Genomic DNA, 11,618 nt, shown 5'->3' on the forward strand with positions numbered 1-11,618 from the left:
TCAAATGGGAGCGTATAGATGCGAACTTATATGAGAGTTCGGGGAAGTTTTGTTGAGAGAGGGAGAGAGAGAAGAGAAGAGGTCCAAAGTCAGAGCCGTCAAAGAAGGGGGACAGGCTCAAAGTCTCCAAGTTTGATCCGTTCAAAGGAACACCAAGGAAAAACTCAACCACGTGAGACGAATTTCTCCTTTAAATTTTCGTATCAAGCGGGTGTTCGAGGACAAATGACAGTGAAAACCACCACGACGCCCGGAACCAAGAATTTCTTTCCTCCTCTTAACACCATTTGTTGAAGCCTGCCACTTTCGTGTGCGCTCCCTTTGAACTTTCAACGCCTTCTCGAACGCCACTCATGCGCGTGCCCGGCCCCCGCGTTTCCACTGGCCCTGCCTTAAGTACCCATCTCTCTCTTTAACGTCAAGTGCGTCGTTTGTAGAAAGAATCTTGGAGAAGATTTTAGCTCCTGGCGTGTCTCTCTGGGTTCTGGCAAAGATTTTCCCGGCATTCTCAGGTATACCCAGTTTGTATTTCTCTCGTGAATGTTCATTTTTCCGCGAATGCCGTCCATCTGGGTGAACTTTGACTGGGTCATTCGCTGCAAGTTCGCTTGTTTACTTTTTCTTTTTGTTGAAGCATAGTGGAATCTGAGTTGGGTTTGTTTAAATTTGTTGTTGGGTCGTCGGTTTTGTCATCTTGAATTCGTTTCTTTGTTGGTGGGTCGTTGGCTTGGTCGAATTTGATGGTTTGTAGAAGACACTGCAATCCAATCCCAGTTTGCGTAATCAGTAGCGTTGCTTTTATGATCTGAAAACTTCAGCCAACCAAGTCATTTGGCCTCTTTCTTGGGCAGATATATGAACTTTTCTGCTCTGCTTCAGTTTCTGGTGATTTGCGGATTCGAAACTGGACTTAATTTCTTCATCTACTAATTTGGGAAAGCTAACCAAGTACATAGTATCTTTACAAGTTTAGTGTGCAAATAGTATTCTTATAGATTTATTTACGTGTTTCTTTTCAAATCTCTCGAAACTTCCCTTCCCACACAACTGTCGCCTTTTGTCAAAGGGAACTGGATAAACCTTCAGATGATCTTCATGATCATGTTGATTTAGGTTCACGGTGATTGCAAAATCTTCTCGAGGTGGTCTACGGGGGTTTCATCGTGTTCAATTTTGCAATTTAGGTCGTCTTATTGTCTTTCAGAGCCATGTTTTTATCTGTGTCCTTCGGTTATGTGTTATGTCTTTTGTTTCCGTCAGGCTGACTTTTTTTTTTTTTTTCCGTCACAGGTTCACTGCAAGCTTCGCTTTAGTTTCTGTTTCCGCAGTTGATTACTGCGTGAAAGTCGTTCACTTTTATAATAGAAGAAAATGTTTGGTTCAAAGAAGTCTCCATTGAAACTGGCCAAGCATAACTCTGTTGATAATGGACATCCCGTTGCTTCAGGCTCCAATCCTTTTGGTTCTGATGATGAGGTAGATAATAAACAAAATCTTAACAACGCAAGAAGGACATCATCCGAGCCTACATTAGGTTTACCAAAATCGAGCATTGACTCCTACAATGATCACACTCAAAAAGGAATGTCTGCTTCCTCATATTCGAGTTCGCTAACCTATGCCACGAGAAATAGGTATAAGAATAATTTCCATGACTCTGGGGGCTTGGAGAACCAATCTGTGCAAGAACTTGAAGGCTATGCAGTGTACAAGGCTGAGGAGACTACAAAGAGTGTTAATGGCTGCCTGAAGATCGCAGAGGACATGAGAGAGGACGCATCGAAGACACTGGTCATGTTGCATGAGCAGGGTGAGCAGATCACCAGGAGCCATGCGGTTGCTGTTGATATAGATCACAATCTTAGCCGGGTAAGGCTCATTTCATAAGATAAATAGATCACACACCAGTTGATCTTAGAAAGGCTCCTGCGAACTAAAACAAGTTGGGCTCTTGATATTTTATACGCCAAGTCCAACATAGGAACCATTTATTCAACGCCTGTAAATACTCTGTAGTTTACCGCATTCTCCATTTGATTATTAAAATGGCGGGGTCCCATAACGATAAACGCCTGTTATGGTCATTCTAGGGCGAGAAGCTTCTGGGAAGCCTTGGAGGCATGTTTAAAAAGAACTGGAAACCGAACAAAAACCGTCAAATTACTGGCCCTCGAATTACAAGAGGTTTCTCTCTCATGCCCTGTTCAAGTTTAGTTTTCAGAGCGTGTGGTTTCTGGCTGTGAATGTCATTGTGCTGCTTATCTATCCTTATTGACTCAAGACTGAAAGACCATGTGTCTGGTATGCGTACTTGCTTTGATTTGGCAGATGCTGTCCAGACGAAGGGTAATCACTCAGAACAGAGGGAGAAGTTGGGTTTGACTTCAGCGACAAAGCAACAATCTAACACACGAAAGCCACTGCACGAGCCAACAGATGCATACCAAAAAGTTGAGGTTAGTATTTGGCTGGTTGTTTCTTGTGATTAGGCAAATATCAAGTTGGTCATTTCAAACAAGAGGAAGTGAGGTCCCTTGGGTTTCTGGAGAATATATGACTCGTCGATCTTGTTTGTGACTGCACTGATGCATCAAGTCCTGGTGGGAGAATATCTGAACCAAAGACGAGGGACAGTGAATTCAGTCCTTGACAAGAACATTTTCCCATTTCTCTTGTGCAACTGATTTTCACGAATGCTCAAAATCTCATGTCTATCCGGCCTTCACAATAACTAGTTTGCAACTGCAATGATTGTGGAACAGGTCGAAAAGTCAAAGCAAGATGATTCTCTCTCAGAAATTAGCAATATTTTGGGGGATCTGAAGGACATGGCTATTGACATGGGAACTGAAATTGAGAGGTCAGTGTTGTCGATCTTTTGGATGGAATTCTATTTTGTACTCTCTCTCTCTCAATGCGTTACCGGTTCTCGTCATACATAATGTGTTATTAACGAGTATTCTCAAGTCCAATTATGTTATATATGTCATAAATGAGAATGAGATTTTCATGCGCAGAGTTTCAGTGTTTCTGAATGAGCGTATTCACTAATTTTTATCAACCTTAAGCAATGTGTTGAGAGTACTTTTTAATAAGACCCTCATGCATATATTTTGCAGCTTTATTTTCTCATATGATCAAATCAATAGTTATCTCCGAGTCATCCTCGCTAATGGCTAATAGAAAAGTTCTACATTTGATCTAAATCAAAACATTGTATGGACAGTGCTGTTTCCCCTTTTTCCCCTAATAAAAACTACACAGTACTACAGCAATCTGTTCTTTTATCGCTATTTGGCCACTCTACTAATTCTTCTCATAATGATACATACGTGTTGCAGGCACAACAAAGCTCTGGATCATTTCGATAGTGATGCGGAGGAGCTTGTTTTTCGGGTTGAAGGAGCGAATCGGCGTGGACGCCGTTTGCTCGGCAAGTAGAATTCGGACCGCTCATTTGTTTTCCTAGTGGGCTAGCCTAGCACATCCTTCCGTCATTTTCTACTTGGAGTCTGAGTATCATCTCATATGTGATTTTTCCCAAATTCTCTCTTGTACTGCCTTTGCAACCTGTACACTGTAAAGAACATGTCTCATGAGAGTGCTTATGGATGCTCTTCAAAGAGATTTTCGAAGCTATGCTGCAACCGCTTATTCTGCTCTTGCTTATCTTTATTCTTCTGAGCTCATCTTTGAGCATTCAACGTAAAATTAGTAACTGATAAAGTGGCGACGGGCAAGGCTGGGGTTTTCGTCTAGGCCGTCTCATGGCACCATCCTAAAAGTACGACCGTGTTTTGGGGTTAACGGAGCAAGCTTTCCATTGGCAGAAGGTGGATTCTCATGATGCATTCTGAATAAATCCGACCAAAGAAACTCAAGAACTGATTCTCAATATAAAACTTGGTTCCACTCCAGCATCAACCAATTTAAGTGCCAAAGAGAGATAATGATAAACTTTCCTCATATATCTACATAACCTTTTGAAACTGATAGTTACATGCCTGGCATGAATTGATTGAAGTCGTCAAAGAGCGAGAGCTTATAGGCATATGCTCTTTGAGGTACAAATTGGATCATTAACTTCATTCTTCTACATAAAACTGAAAGCTAATGCGTAGCAGTCACTCATTTTAAGCCCCAAAGAGAGCTCATAGAAGCACACCTTGAGCAACAAATTTGCTTAAACTTTTCCATAACCATGTGAAACTAAAGTTAAAATCCTGGTCCACATTCTACCTGCTATGACCAGATGTAGGAACAAATGCACTCCATGTTTTAAGAAACGAGCGATGACAAGACAAACATCGAAAACTCAAGCAAATACAGACTCACAATCACTTAGTCCAAAAAAAAATCACAATCACTCAAAGTACGAAGCACGATACAACGAAAGATGCAATTTCACCGAAAGTTATGGTCTTCCGGCTGCATGCTAACATTTTTTCTTACCGGTTCATTTATGAAGCCAAAAAACAGAGAATGAGGCCTCCTGTGGTTCACATGCTCACCTGACTAAAATGAATGAATAAACAATACTGAAAGTTAAATAGTATATGTGCAAGCTCACTAGTCCTTTGAAAGTCATGATCTCCTAAGCACAACGAACTCAAGCTCACCCAGCACGTCAAGCTACAAAAACCAATTATCTCATGATTGCATTTATCTGCCGGTTATTGGTATAACATAACATTATTTTCACGCCTTAGACATAGCAAAATCTGTGCTCAGAAGACGTCGATAAGACACCAGCTCCCACAACGAAAACTTTGAGCTGTGGAGCAAATTCAACTTTGATCAGCCCGTGTATTTAAATAAACAACTGTGGCAGCACAAAGATCACGGCGCTTAAAGAACGAAACAAGAACCTTCCACCTTCTATATATACTTCTGAAAAGTATCTACTTGAAGCAAAATCTCATGCAAGAATTCTCATTCTGTGGCACAAAAGAAGCGCATAATAGCTCGATATGAACAGCTTGAGCTGTCCCTCGGGGCCACAACCAAATTGAGAGTTCTAAACTAATGATACAGAAGCATTCCCTTGTTCAACAAGATTCGAGAGTACTAGGTCACCGACTGGCCATGAATAGATTCTCGCACGATCATCTATTGAGTCTATGTAACCAAATGACCATAAGTGATAATAAAAAAAACCAGACATCCTTCTAATGCAGCATGGTCTGCACCATAGCTCCATCTCCTAGCCATGTATCTACTATCAAATTGCAACCCACTTTTCCAAACTATATCTCTCGCATTTCAAACCAAGAAACGACGCAGAAGCAATCATAACTCCACTCACTCTCTGGGGCACTCATGATTTATAAGAGGGGAAACAATGTAATAGAATTCCCATCATGCAAATCCACTCAGTCATCAATCACTGTTGCATATCCGGCAGAGCAATGATCACATCAAGAAGCGGGACATACCAACCTCAAAGTCCTAAAAACCAGAGAGTCAAACAACAACACAGTCCTCAAGCATGGCAGCACAAGAAACAAAAGAAAGAAATCGCAAAAAAACTATGATTTCACCATTTATTAAGCTGAAACTGCGTATCCCAATACACTGTTCAATCCTCAATACCGCAATATAATACAAAAAAGAGAGCTCCTTTCTCATACCAGCCATTAAGCCTCAGCAAAAAAAGACTAGCCCAGATGATGACCCAACGGGAGAAAGCGCACGGAAGACCCCCTCCCCGATTTTCAGCGCTCGAGCTCCATGACGCTCTTGACCTCGGGAGCGTAGAGGGAGTAGACGACGGCCTGCCGCTTCGCGACCTCCAGCTGGCCCTTGCCGTCGGAGAAGGCGGCGGAGATCGCGGACGGATCGGCGAGGCCCCTGTTGCGGCGGAACCCGTCGGCGGCCCGCCGTTTCGCGTATTCCCGCACGTTGTAGTCGCAGAACGCGCGCGCCGTGCGCAGCAGGGACCGGAACAGGGCCAGCACCTCCGGCTTCGACGGAGCTGCGGCGGCGGCGGCGGACGCCATGGGAGCGCGAGCGAAGCGAGCCTAGAGAGAGAGAGAGAGAGAGAGAGAGAGACAGTTTTGTGAGGCTGATCGTGCTCAAGACTACACCTTTGAAGTCGGGCCGGGCCGATTCGGGTCGGGCTTTTTCTACGGTCACTGTCCCTTTTTCCAGGCCCGCCCATTTGATTTTCGGACTTTTGGCCTTCTTGTGAGATTTAGCTTGTTCATTGAGCTTCCTGGCCGAAAGAGAGACCTGATTTTTTCAAGCTTTTACTTATCACACATTTGATCAAGCATTAGCTATTAAATATTGGAAATCGACGAGTAGATTGTTCAATTCGCGCCGGTCGGTCGGTTAGTCAGTCGGTCTTCATTCTAAGTTGTCGGACCGAGGAGACGAATTGGTGATCTGCTCGAGTTACAATAAAGCGGTAGATCCCGTGTTCAGATCACCATGTGATGACGATGTTTCTTCCGGAACTTAATTCCTTTAATCCGAAAAAGGGTTTTCAGTGTAGAAGCAAACAGAGCTTGACAACTTCTTCAGCAGTTCATTCCTTCAAGAACCAAAAGATTTGCAGCTTTTGCAAGATGCCATTGGCAAATATCAGTGACCTGAACACATTGAGAAGAACCCAACTGCTCTAACGCTGCATTAGTCACATTTTTTGCCATGAGAGTTTCAATACCAATCTCACAAACAGATGAATACAATAGGGGCCACACATCAATAAGTTGATTTTTTACTCTCACACTTGAAATGGCTACATCGACTTGCTTGCGCCACTTAATTATGCGAATATGATACACGGGTGCTCGACTAGAGAGCGCAGATTGCACGCAGACGAATCAAGCACAAGCTCGAGCATCAAAATTCGGGTAGACTATGAAAGCAACGGACAGAGGAGAAACCGATACGAGAGAATCGGCACGGACAAGGTTAGGCTTTAAAGGCGGGATCCCTCCGTCCTGCGTGAGCTCCAACGGGCTTCCATTCAGGAGCATGGTTTGACTCTGAAGGTAACCGCCTCGTGGAGTTAAATGGTACTCCTCTCTGAAAAGTGGAGCATCTGATGATCCTTTGCCGACGAACGAGACAGTTTTCTTCAATCCGTGAATGAGAATGCTCCCTCCGTCAACGGATTGTTCCTCCACATGCAAATTCTGCACACTACTCTGGGTCCCCACTATGAATTTAGTCTCGTTCCTTAAATTGATCAGGAGTAAAGTCATGCCTGCCTGTGACACGACGAAGAATAACTTAACTTCTACTGCTCATGGTAGGTGAAGAATGTGCTTTTGATGAAAAATGCAGATTAACGTCAATGTTTTGCCCTCAAAATATCAATCTCAAACCAACTATATGCTTGAACTTTGGGGGCAAAAGGTAAAGTGTTGATTGTTTCAAGAGTCAACAATTGAGTTCATGTGTACTATGCTCGCCTCCCAAATAACCTCAAGAATGCAAATGAAAGAACACATACACAAATATATACACATATCATAGGCCAGAGTCTCCTATACCTCACTTTTAACATCAAATGCAAGAACACACACACACATAAATACATGTATGTATATATATTAATAGGCCAGAGTCTCCGAGACCTCACTTTTAACATCAAATGAAAGAACACACACTTACACACACATACACAAATATATATACATGTATGTATAGATCATAGGCCAGAGTCTCCGAGACCTCACTTTTAACATCAAATGAAAGAACACACACACACACACACACAAATATATATACATGTATGTATAGATCATAGGCCAGAGTCTCCGAGACCTCACTTTTAACATTAAATGAAAGAACATACGCGCACATAAATATATATACATGTATGTATATATCATAGGCCAGAGTCTCTGAGACCTCGCTTTTAACATATGCACTGAAAATTTCTAACTGCAGTTAAACACTAACAAAATTTACGCACAGCAAGGTAGCAAGTTTGCAACCCAATAACGGTCTGGTTTGGCCATCTAGTTGTTAAGGTACCCTAGTTAGTAGAGTTCATTTGGGGCGAATTCCTACTCAAATTGAGGTAAGACGAAACCTTACCCTTCCTTTTGAACAATGTGCATAACAGCGTAAAGATGGTGGAGCGTCACCACTGACAGCAAGAGCGCGTTTTCCCATGAGTCGATGCCACAGAAGGGCACTGCCAAGAAATGGTCCACAAGTTAGCCTTTCAAAGTATGGAGGAAAGATGCCATGCTGATTAAAAAGGGACTAACTGGGGATGGAGAAAACTATAAATGAACTTTAGTTTTATACCTGTAGTAATCTGGATTAGGTGCTAATGTTGTGGTGTTTAAGAGGCCATAATTCCCACCAACTAAAGATTGCCGGCAATAAACCTTTGTGTCATACTTAGAAGCCATTCCGAGCTGATCTAGATACCTACTCCGAATAGTATCAAATGAGTCGGGTCAAAGATATCACGTAACACACCTTATGAGCCAAGGCAAGTAAGGTGTACACGAAAGTTTCCATTCAAAGTATCAAAATTACCAGAAGCTGTTAACAAATGTGTTAGATACATGACGACCGCCACTATTGTATGCCCCACCAGATTCTCCAACCCATGCAGATGCCCAAGGTCCATGCTTCTTGATTGTTTCCTCGAGGTTGATGAACGTGTCTGATATCTGACTCAAGTAACTTGGATCCAATATCTTACTGACAAGATGAGGATCAACACCTGGATGTGCCACAATGGTCAAACAACAAGATACCTGCAGAAACGGAACTTAACATTTTGGCCAGTTGGTTAATTAAGGACTTAAAGGTTCTATTTTGGTCAATTGAGGACACGAGGTTTGAAAAAAGTCCTAATCAGGTCTCGAGCTCACTATCAGTAAAAATTCAAGTGTTGGAAACCGACATGGCTCCCACATGGAATATTTGATTATTTGCCACATGTCATTCCTGACACCTGAATTCCACCAACAGCGAGCTCGAGAACTAATTGGGGCTTTTTAAAACCTTAAGTCTACAGGTGACCAAAATAAAACCTTAAATTTTCAATTGTTTTAAGTCTTGTTTTTGCACTTATCCCATCAAACAACTACATAGCAGTAGATGAAGACTTGAGTTGATGTAGAATTACATGATAACAAGCATAATATATCATACTAAGTTGAAAGGCAGAAGCTTGTGCAATCTGACATTAAGAAACTTCATAGATCAGTAACCAGTAAGCACGAATTTGGCTTACCCGCACCCAGATTGTATATATGATGGGACATTGCATTGATCACACCTGAACCTGAAACCTGCAGGAGTTTCACATACCACTCCCGATCATAGAATCCCCCTGGTGCTATGAGTGAAGGTTTTGAACGAGAACTTTTGTACAACTCATTGATTATCTTCTTAAGGACAATTAGATCCTTCCCATACTGTTCAGCAGAGATGCTAGCACCAATTCCACTTCCACTGAGCTCATTACCTTCAAGGAGAGATGAAAAAACAAGTTGAGGTCATCAATCAAATGGATATATAGCACAAATGTTAACGGTACCACTCTATACCAAATTCCCATGAATCAATGGAGTATCTCCTTGCAACTGTGTATTTGATAAAATCATAAGCATTACTGAAGTTCCAATCCCCTCCCCAGACGTTGTTCTTGATCCATTGCCTTCCATTAAGTGCATTCAGTCCAAAAGTTACGACAGCCCTGCATTTGAGACATATCATCTGCTTACCAGTTTCTTTTTCCTGAAACTGCTGTTGTAAATTATGAACATCATATTGAACTACAAGACTTGTATATTGCAAAACAAATTCAATTTTCTCGTAAAAGACTTATATGGTGACATGGACAGTTTTTGGGCGAAGAAAGAACTAGCTACATGGCTGGAACATATTTATGAGGCATTATTACTAGGCAGTAAAGTATCTAGTACCCATATGTTAGTATGTACATGCATATCAAGTGCTAATTTGGGAAGAGGTTGGACAGAAATCAAGTTCGGATCAATGACTCAATGAGATCTTGCATGAGAATCTTACCCTGTCTTACTGAATAAATTGTTCAGCTCATCCCACCTCTTCATGTGTAAACATCCCTTGGAAAAGCCAAACAAGCTACCTTCAATCCTTCTAAATGGGTGGCAAGGAAGTCTCAAGTTCCCGACATCATACAATACTCGGTCTTGCAAGGAACCTCCAATTCTTATCCTCAAACTCTTGAAAGCTTTTAAGGCACCATAGAGAAAGTGCATTATCATTGCATCAGATCCCACCCGTGAAATTGTGCAAGTCAATTCGTAGGTAAGGATTACTTACCCATTTGTTATATTGCACTTAAATATTGCCCAAACAAAAAAATATGGCAGTTTAGGCATAATTTGCAAAAGCTTAATATAAGAAAGCTTGTTGATTAGAGTACGAACCTTGGATTGCCTTCCCCAGTATAGGATGGGACAAGTTCTGGAAATATACCAAAAATAAAGAATGCAAAAGATCAGATTACTGGAGTATTAAATTCAATCTAAAGAAATCCTTAGGAAGAGCATTCGAGCCATGAGTTTTGCAAGATCTTTACCAGATTCATAACAGATGAATATCCCCACGGACACTGGTCATAATTGCACTTATCATGAGGCCACCAATCAAGAGTTGCACAAATGAAATTATCATCAGTCTCTGCAATTGCCTCGGAGCCATGAACGATGAGAGTAGAATGTGCAACATCTTGAGCTAATCCCCGCCGGAAAGAAACAATAATAATGAACAAGGCTAGGGAGGATAATCCCATTGCTTAAAGTATACCGACAATGGCAGCTACACCAATTGCTCAGGTCATCAAGATAAACTGCAGGAGAAAGGAATGTACCCATGAAACCCACCAAGTCTCCATGCTGTTACTTTGAAATTCATAAATCGGAAGTCGTAGAAAAACAACAATGATGCTTATATCTCCTTCAAACAGCCCAAAACTTAAAAGGGTGCTCAAATCAAGTTTAGAAGTTCCAGCATTTCTATAACATGAAAAAGTAGTGCCTCAAGAACAGGGCATTTAAAGCATTAAAGTATAAGACGACAACACATTCGATGAAACTTCAGAGAAATTACACAAGCAAGAAGAATCAGAAGCTCAGCAGAACAGACCACAGCGAGCAGCTAGATATGAGAGGGTGTTTACACTACTGCATGCACTGTACGGAGAGAAGATGCCTCCACGAACATTCTTTGAACCAGCCCTCAAGAAAAGCACATCAATCCAAGAAAAGCAAGGAAACCCTGACAAATGCCAACCTCGAATGGACTGAATTCCCAGTAACAGTGTGAAGCTCGGTGTATGGAAAAAAGAAGAGAAACGCAGGCGAAAGTCCGCAACTTTATCCAAAAAGCCGAGATCTTTCACTTACTATGGCTGCGTTTGGATGAGCTCGGTGTGGATGAGCTCGTGATTCTCCTGTGGCTATCAAGAAGGCAAAGGAAACCCGTCTCGTGGGCAATTTGTCACTCAATGGCTCACTGAGTGGGGGTCAGCATAGTGGGGTCAGCATCGAAATTTGTTGGGTTTTGAACGCAGTCGGTGGAGGTTTAGTTAACAACGCACGGTGTGCAAGAGAGACTTTTGGTGGGTGGAACAGTTCGAACATGTTCAAAAA

The 11,618-nt window shown here is 42.0% G+C and overlaps 3 protein-coding genes across 5 annotated transcripts; 1 reads left to right on the forward strand and 2 right to left on the reverse strand.

Annotated features, from left to right (window-relative positions):
• The first annotated feature begins 220 nt into the window (after positions 1-220).
• LOC115691619 (SNAP25 homologous protein SNAP33) lies at positions 221-3,639 on the forward strand. Its single transcript, XM_030618321.2, has 6 exons — positions 221-512; positions 1,291-1,869; positions 2,091-2,184; positions 2,329-2,456; positions 2,763-2,860; positions 3,342-3,639. Exons 2-6 carry the CDS (start codon positions 1,372-1,374, stop codon positions 3,439-3,441), a joined length of 918 nt encoding a protein of 305 aa, XP_030474181.1. The 5' UTR covers positions 221-512; positions 1,291-1,371; the 3' UTR covers positions 3,442-3,639.
• Positions 3,640-5,522: 1,883 nt separating this feature from the next.
• On the reverse strand, positions 5,523-6,048 carry LOC115691620 (uncharacterized). The gene has a single exon (XM_030618323.2). It carries the CDS (start codon positions 5,997-5,999, stop codon positions 5,715-5,717), a length of 285 nt encoding a protein of 94 aa, XP_030474183.1. The 5' UTR covers positions 6,000-6,048; the 3' UTR covers positions 5,523-5,714.
• A 554-nt stretch (positions 6,049-6,602) lies between these two features.
• On the reverse strand, positions 6,603-11,391 carry LOC115691616 (heparanase-like protein 1). Of its 3 annotated transcripts, none has more exons than XM_030618311.2 (10): positions 11,260-11,391; positions 10,547-10,816; positions 10,395-10,431; positions 10,012-10,195; positions 9,528-9,676; positions 9,212-9,445; positions 8,506-8,695; positions 8,269-8,394; positions 8,053-8,152; positions 6,603-7,217 (listed from the first exon to the last, which is right to left on the reverse strand). In XM_030618311.2, the coding sequence occupies exons 2-10, from the start codon at positions 10,757-10,759 to the stop codon at positions 6,828-6,830; spliced, it is 1,623 nt and encodes a 540-aa protein (XP_030474171.1). In that variant the 5' UTR covers positions 10,760-10,816; positions 11,260-11,391; the 3' UTR covers positions 6,603-6,827. The 3 variants fall into 3 exon arrangements, with proteins under 3 accessions (XP_030474171.1, XP_056175316.1, XP_056175317.1); XM_056319341.1 differs by having other exon boundaries at positions 11,147-11,350; XM_056319342.1 differs by having other exon boundaries at positions 11,113-11,350.
• Between the last annotated feature and the right edge of the window lie 227 nt (positions 11,392-11,618).

This window comes from Syzygium oleosum, unplaced genomic scaffold, assembly GCF_021117445.2.
Source record: "Syzygium oleosum isolate NSW1041296 unplaced genomic scaffold, Sole_v2.1 Sole_v2.17, whole genome shotgun sequence".
Lineage (NCBI taxonomy): Eukaryota > Viridiplantae > Streptophyta > Magnoliopsida > Myrtales > Myrtaceae > Syzygium > Syzygium oleosum.

What these genes read in the sequence shown, in the direction of transcription:
- LOC115691619 (XM_030618321.2), top strand. Translation starts at nt 1,372, where the DNA reads ATGTTTGGTTCAAAGAAGTCTCCATTGAAACTGGCCAAGCATAACTCT. An exon ending in TAGATCACAATCTTAGCCGG is followed by an intron (nt 1,870 to 2,090) that starts GTAAGGCTCATT and finishes TGGTCATTCTAG; the next exon opens with GGCGAGAAGCTTCTGGGAAG. An exon ending in TGGCCCTCGAATTACAAGAG is followed by an intron (nt 2,185 to 2,328) that starts GTTTCTCTCTCA and finishes TTGATTTGGCAG; the next exon opens with ATGCTGTCCAGACGAAGGGT.
- LOC115691620 (XM_030618323.2), bottom strand. Translation starts at nt 5,999, where the DNA reads ATGGCGTCCGCCGCCGCCGCCGCAGCTCCGTCGAAGCCGGAGGTGCTG.
- LOC115691616 (XM_030618311.2), bottom strand. Translation starts at nt 10,759, where the DNA reads ATGGGATTATCCTCCCTAGCCTTGTTCATTATTATTGTTTCTTTCCGG. An exon ending in ACTGGGGAAGGCAATCCAAG is followed by an intron (nt 10,196 to 10,394) that starts GTTCGTACTCTA and finishes GTGCCTTAAAAG; the next exon opens with CTTTCAAGAGTTTGAGGATA. An exon ending in CATTGATTCATGGGAATTTG is followed by an intron (nt 9,446 to 9,527) that starts GTATAGAGTGGT and finishes CTCTCCTTGAAG; the next exon opens with GTAATGAGCTCAGTGGAAGT.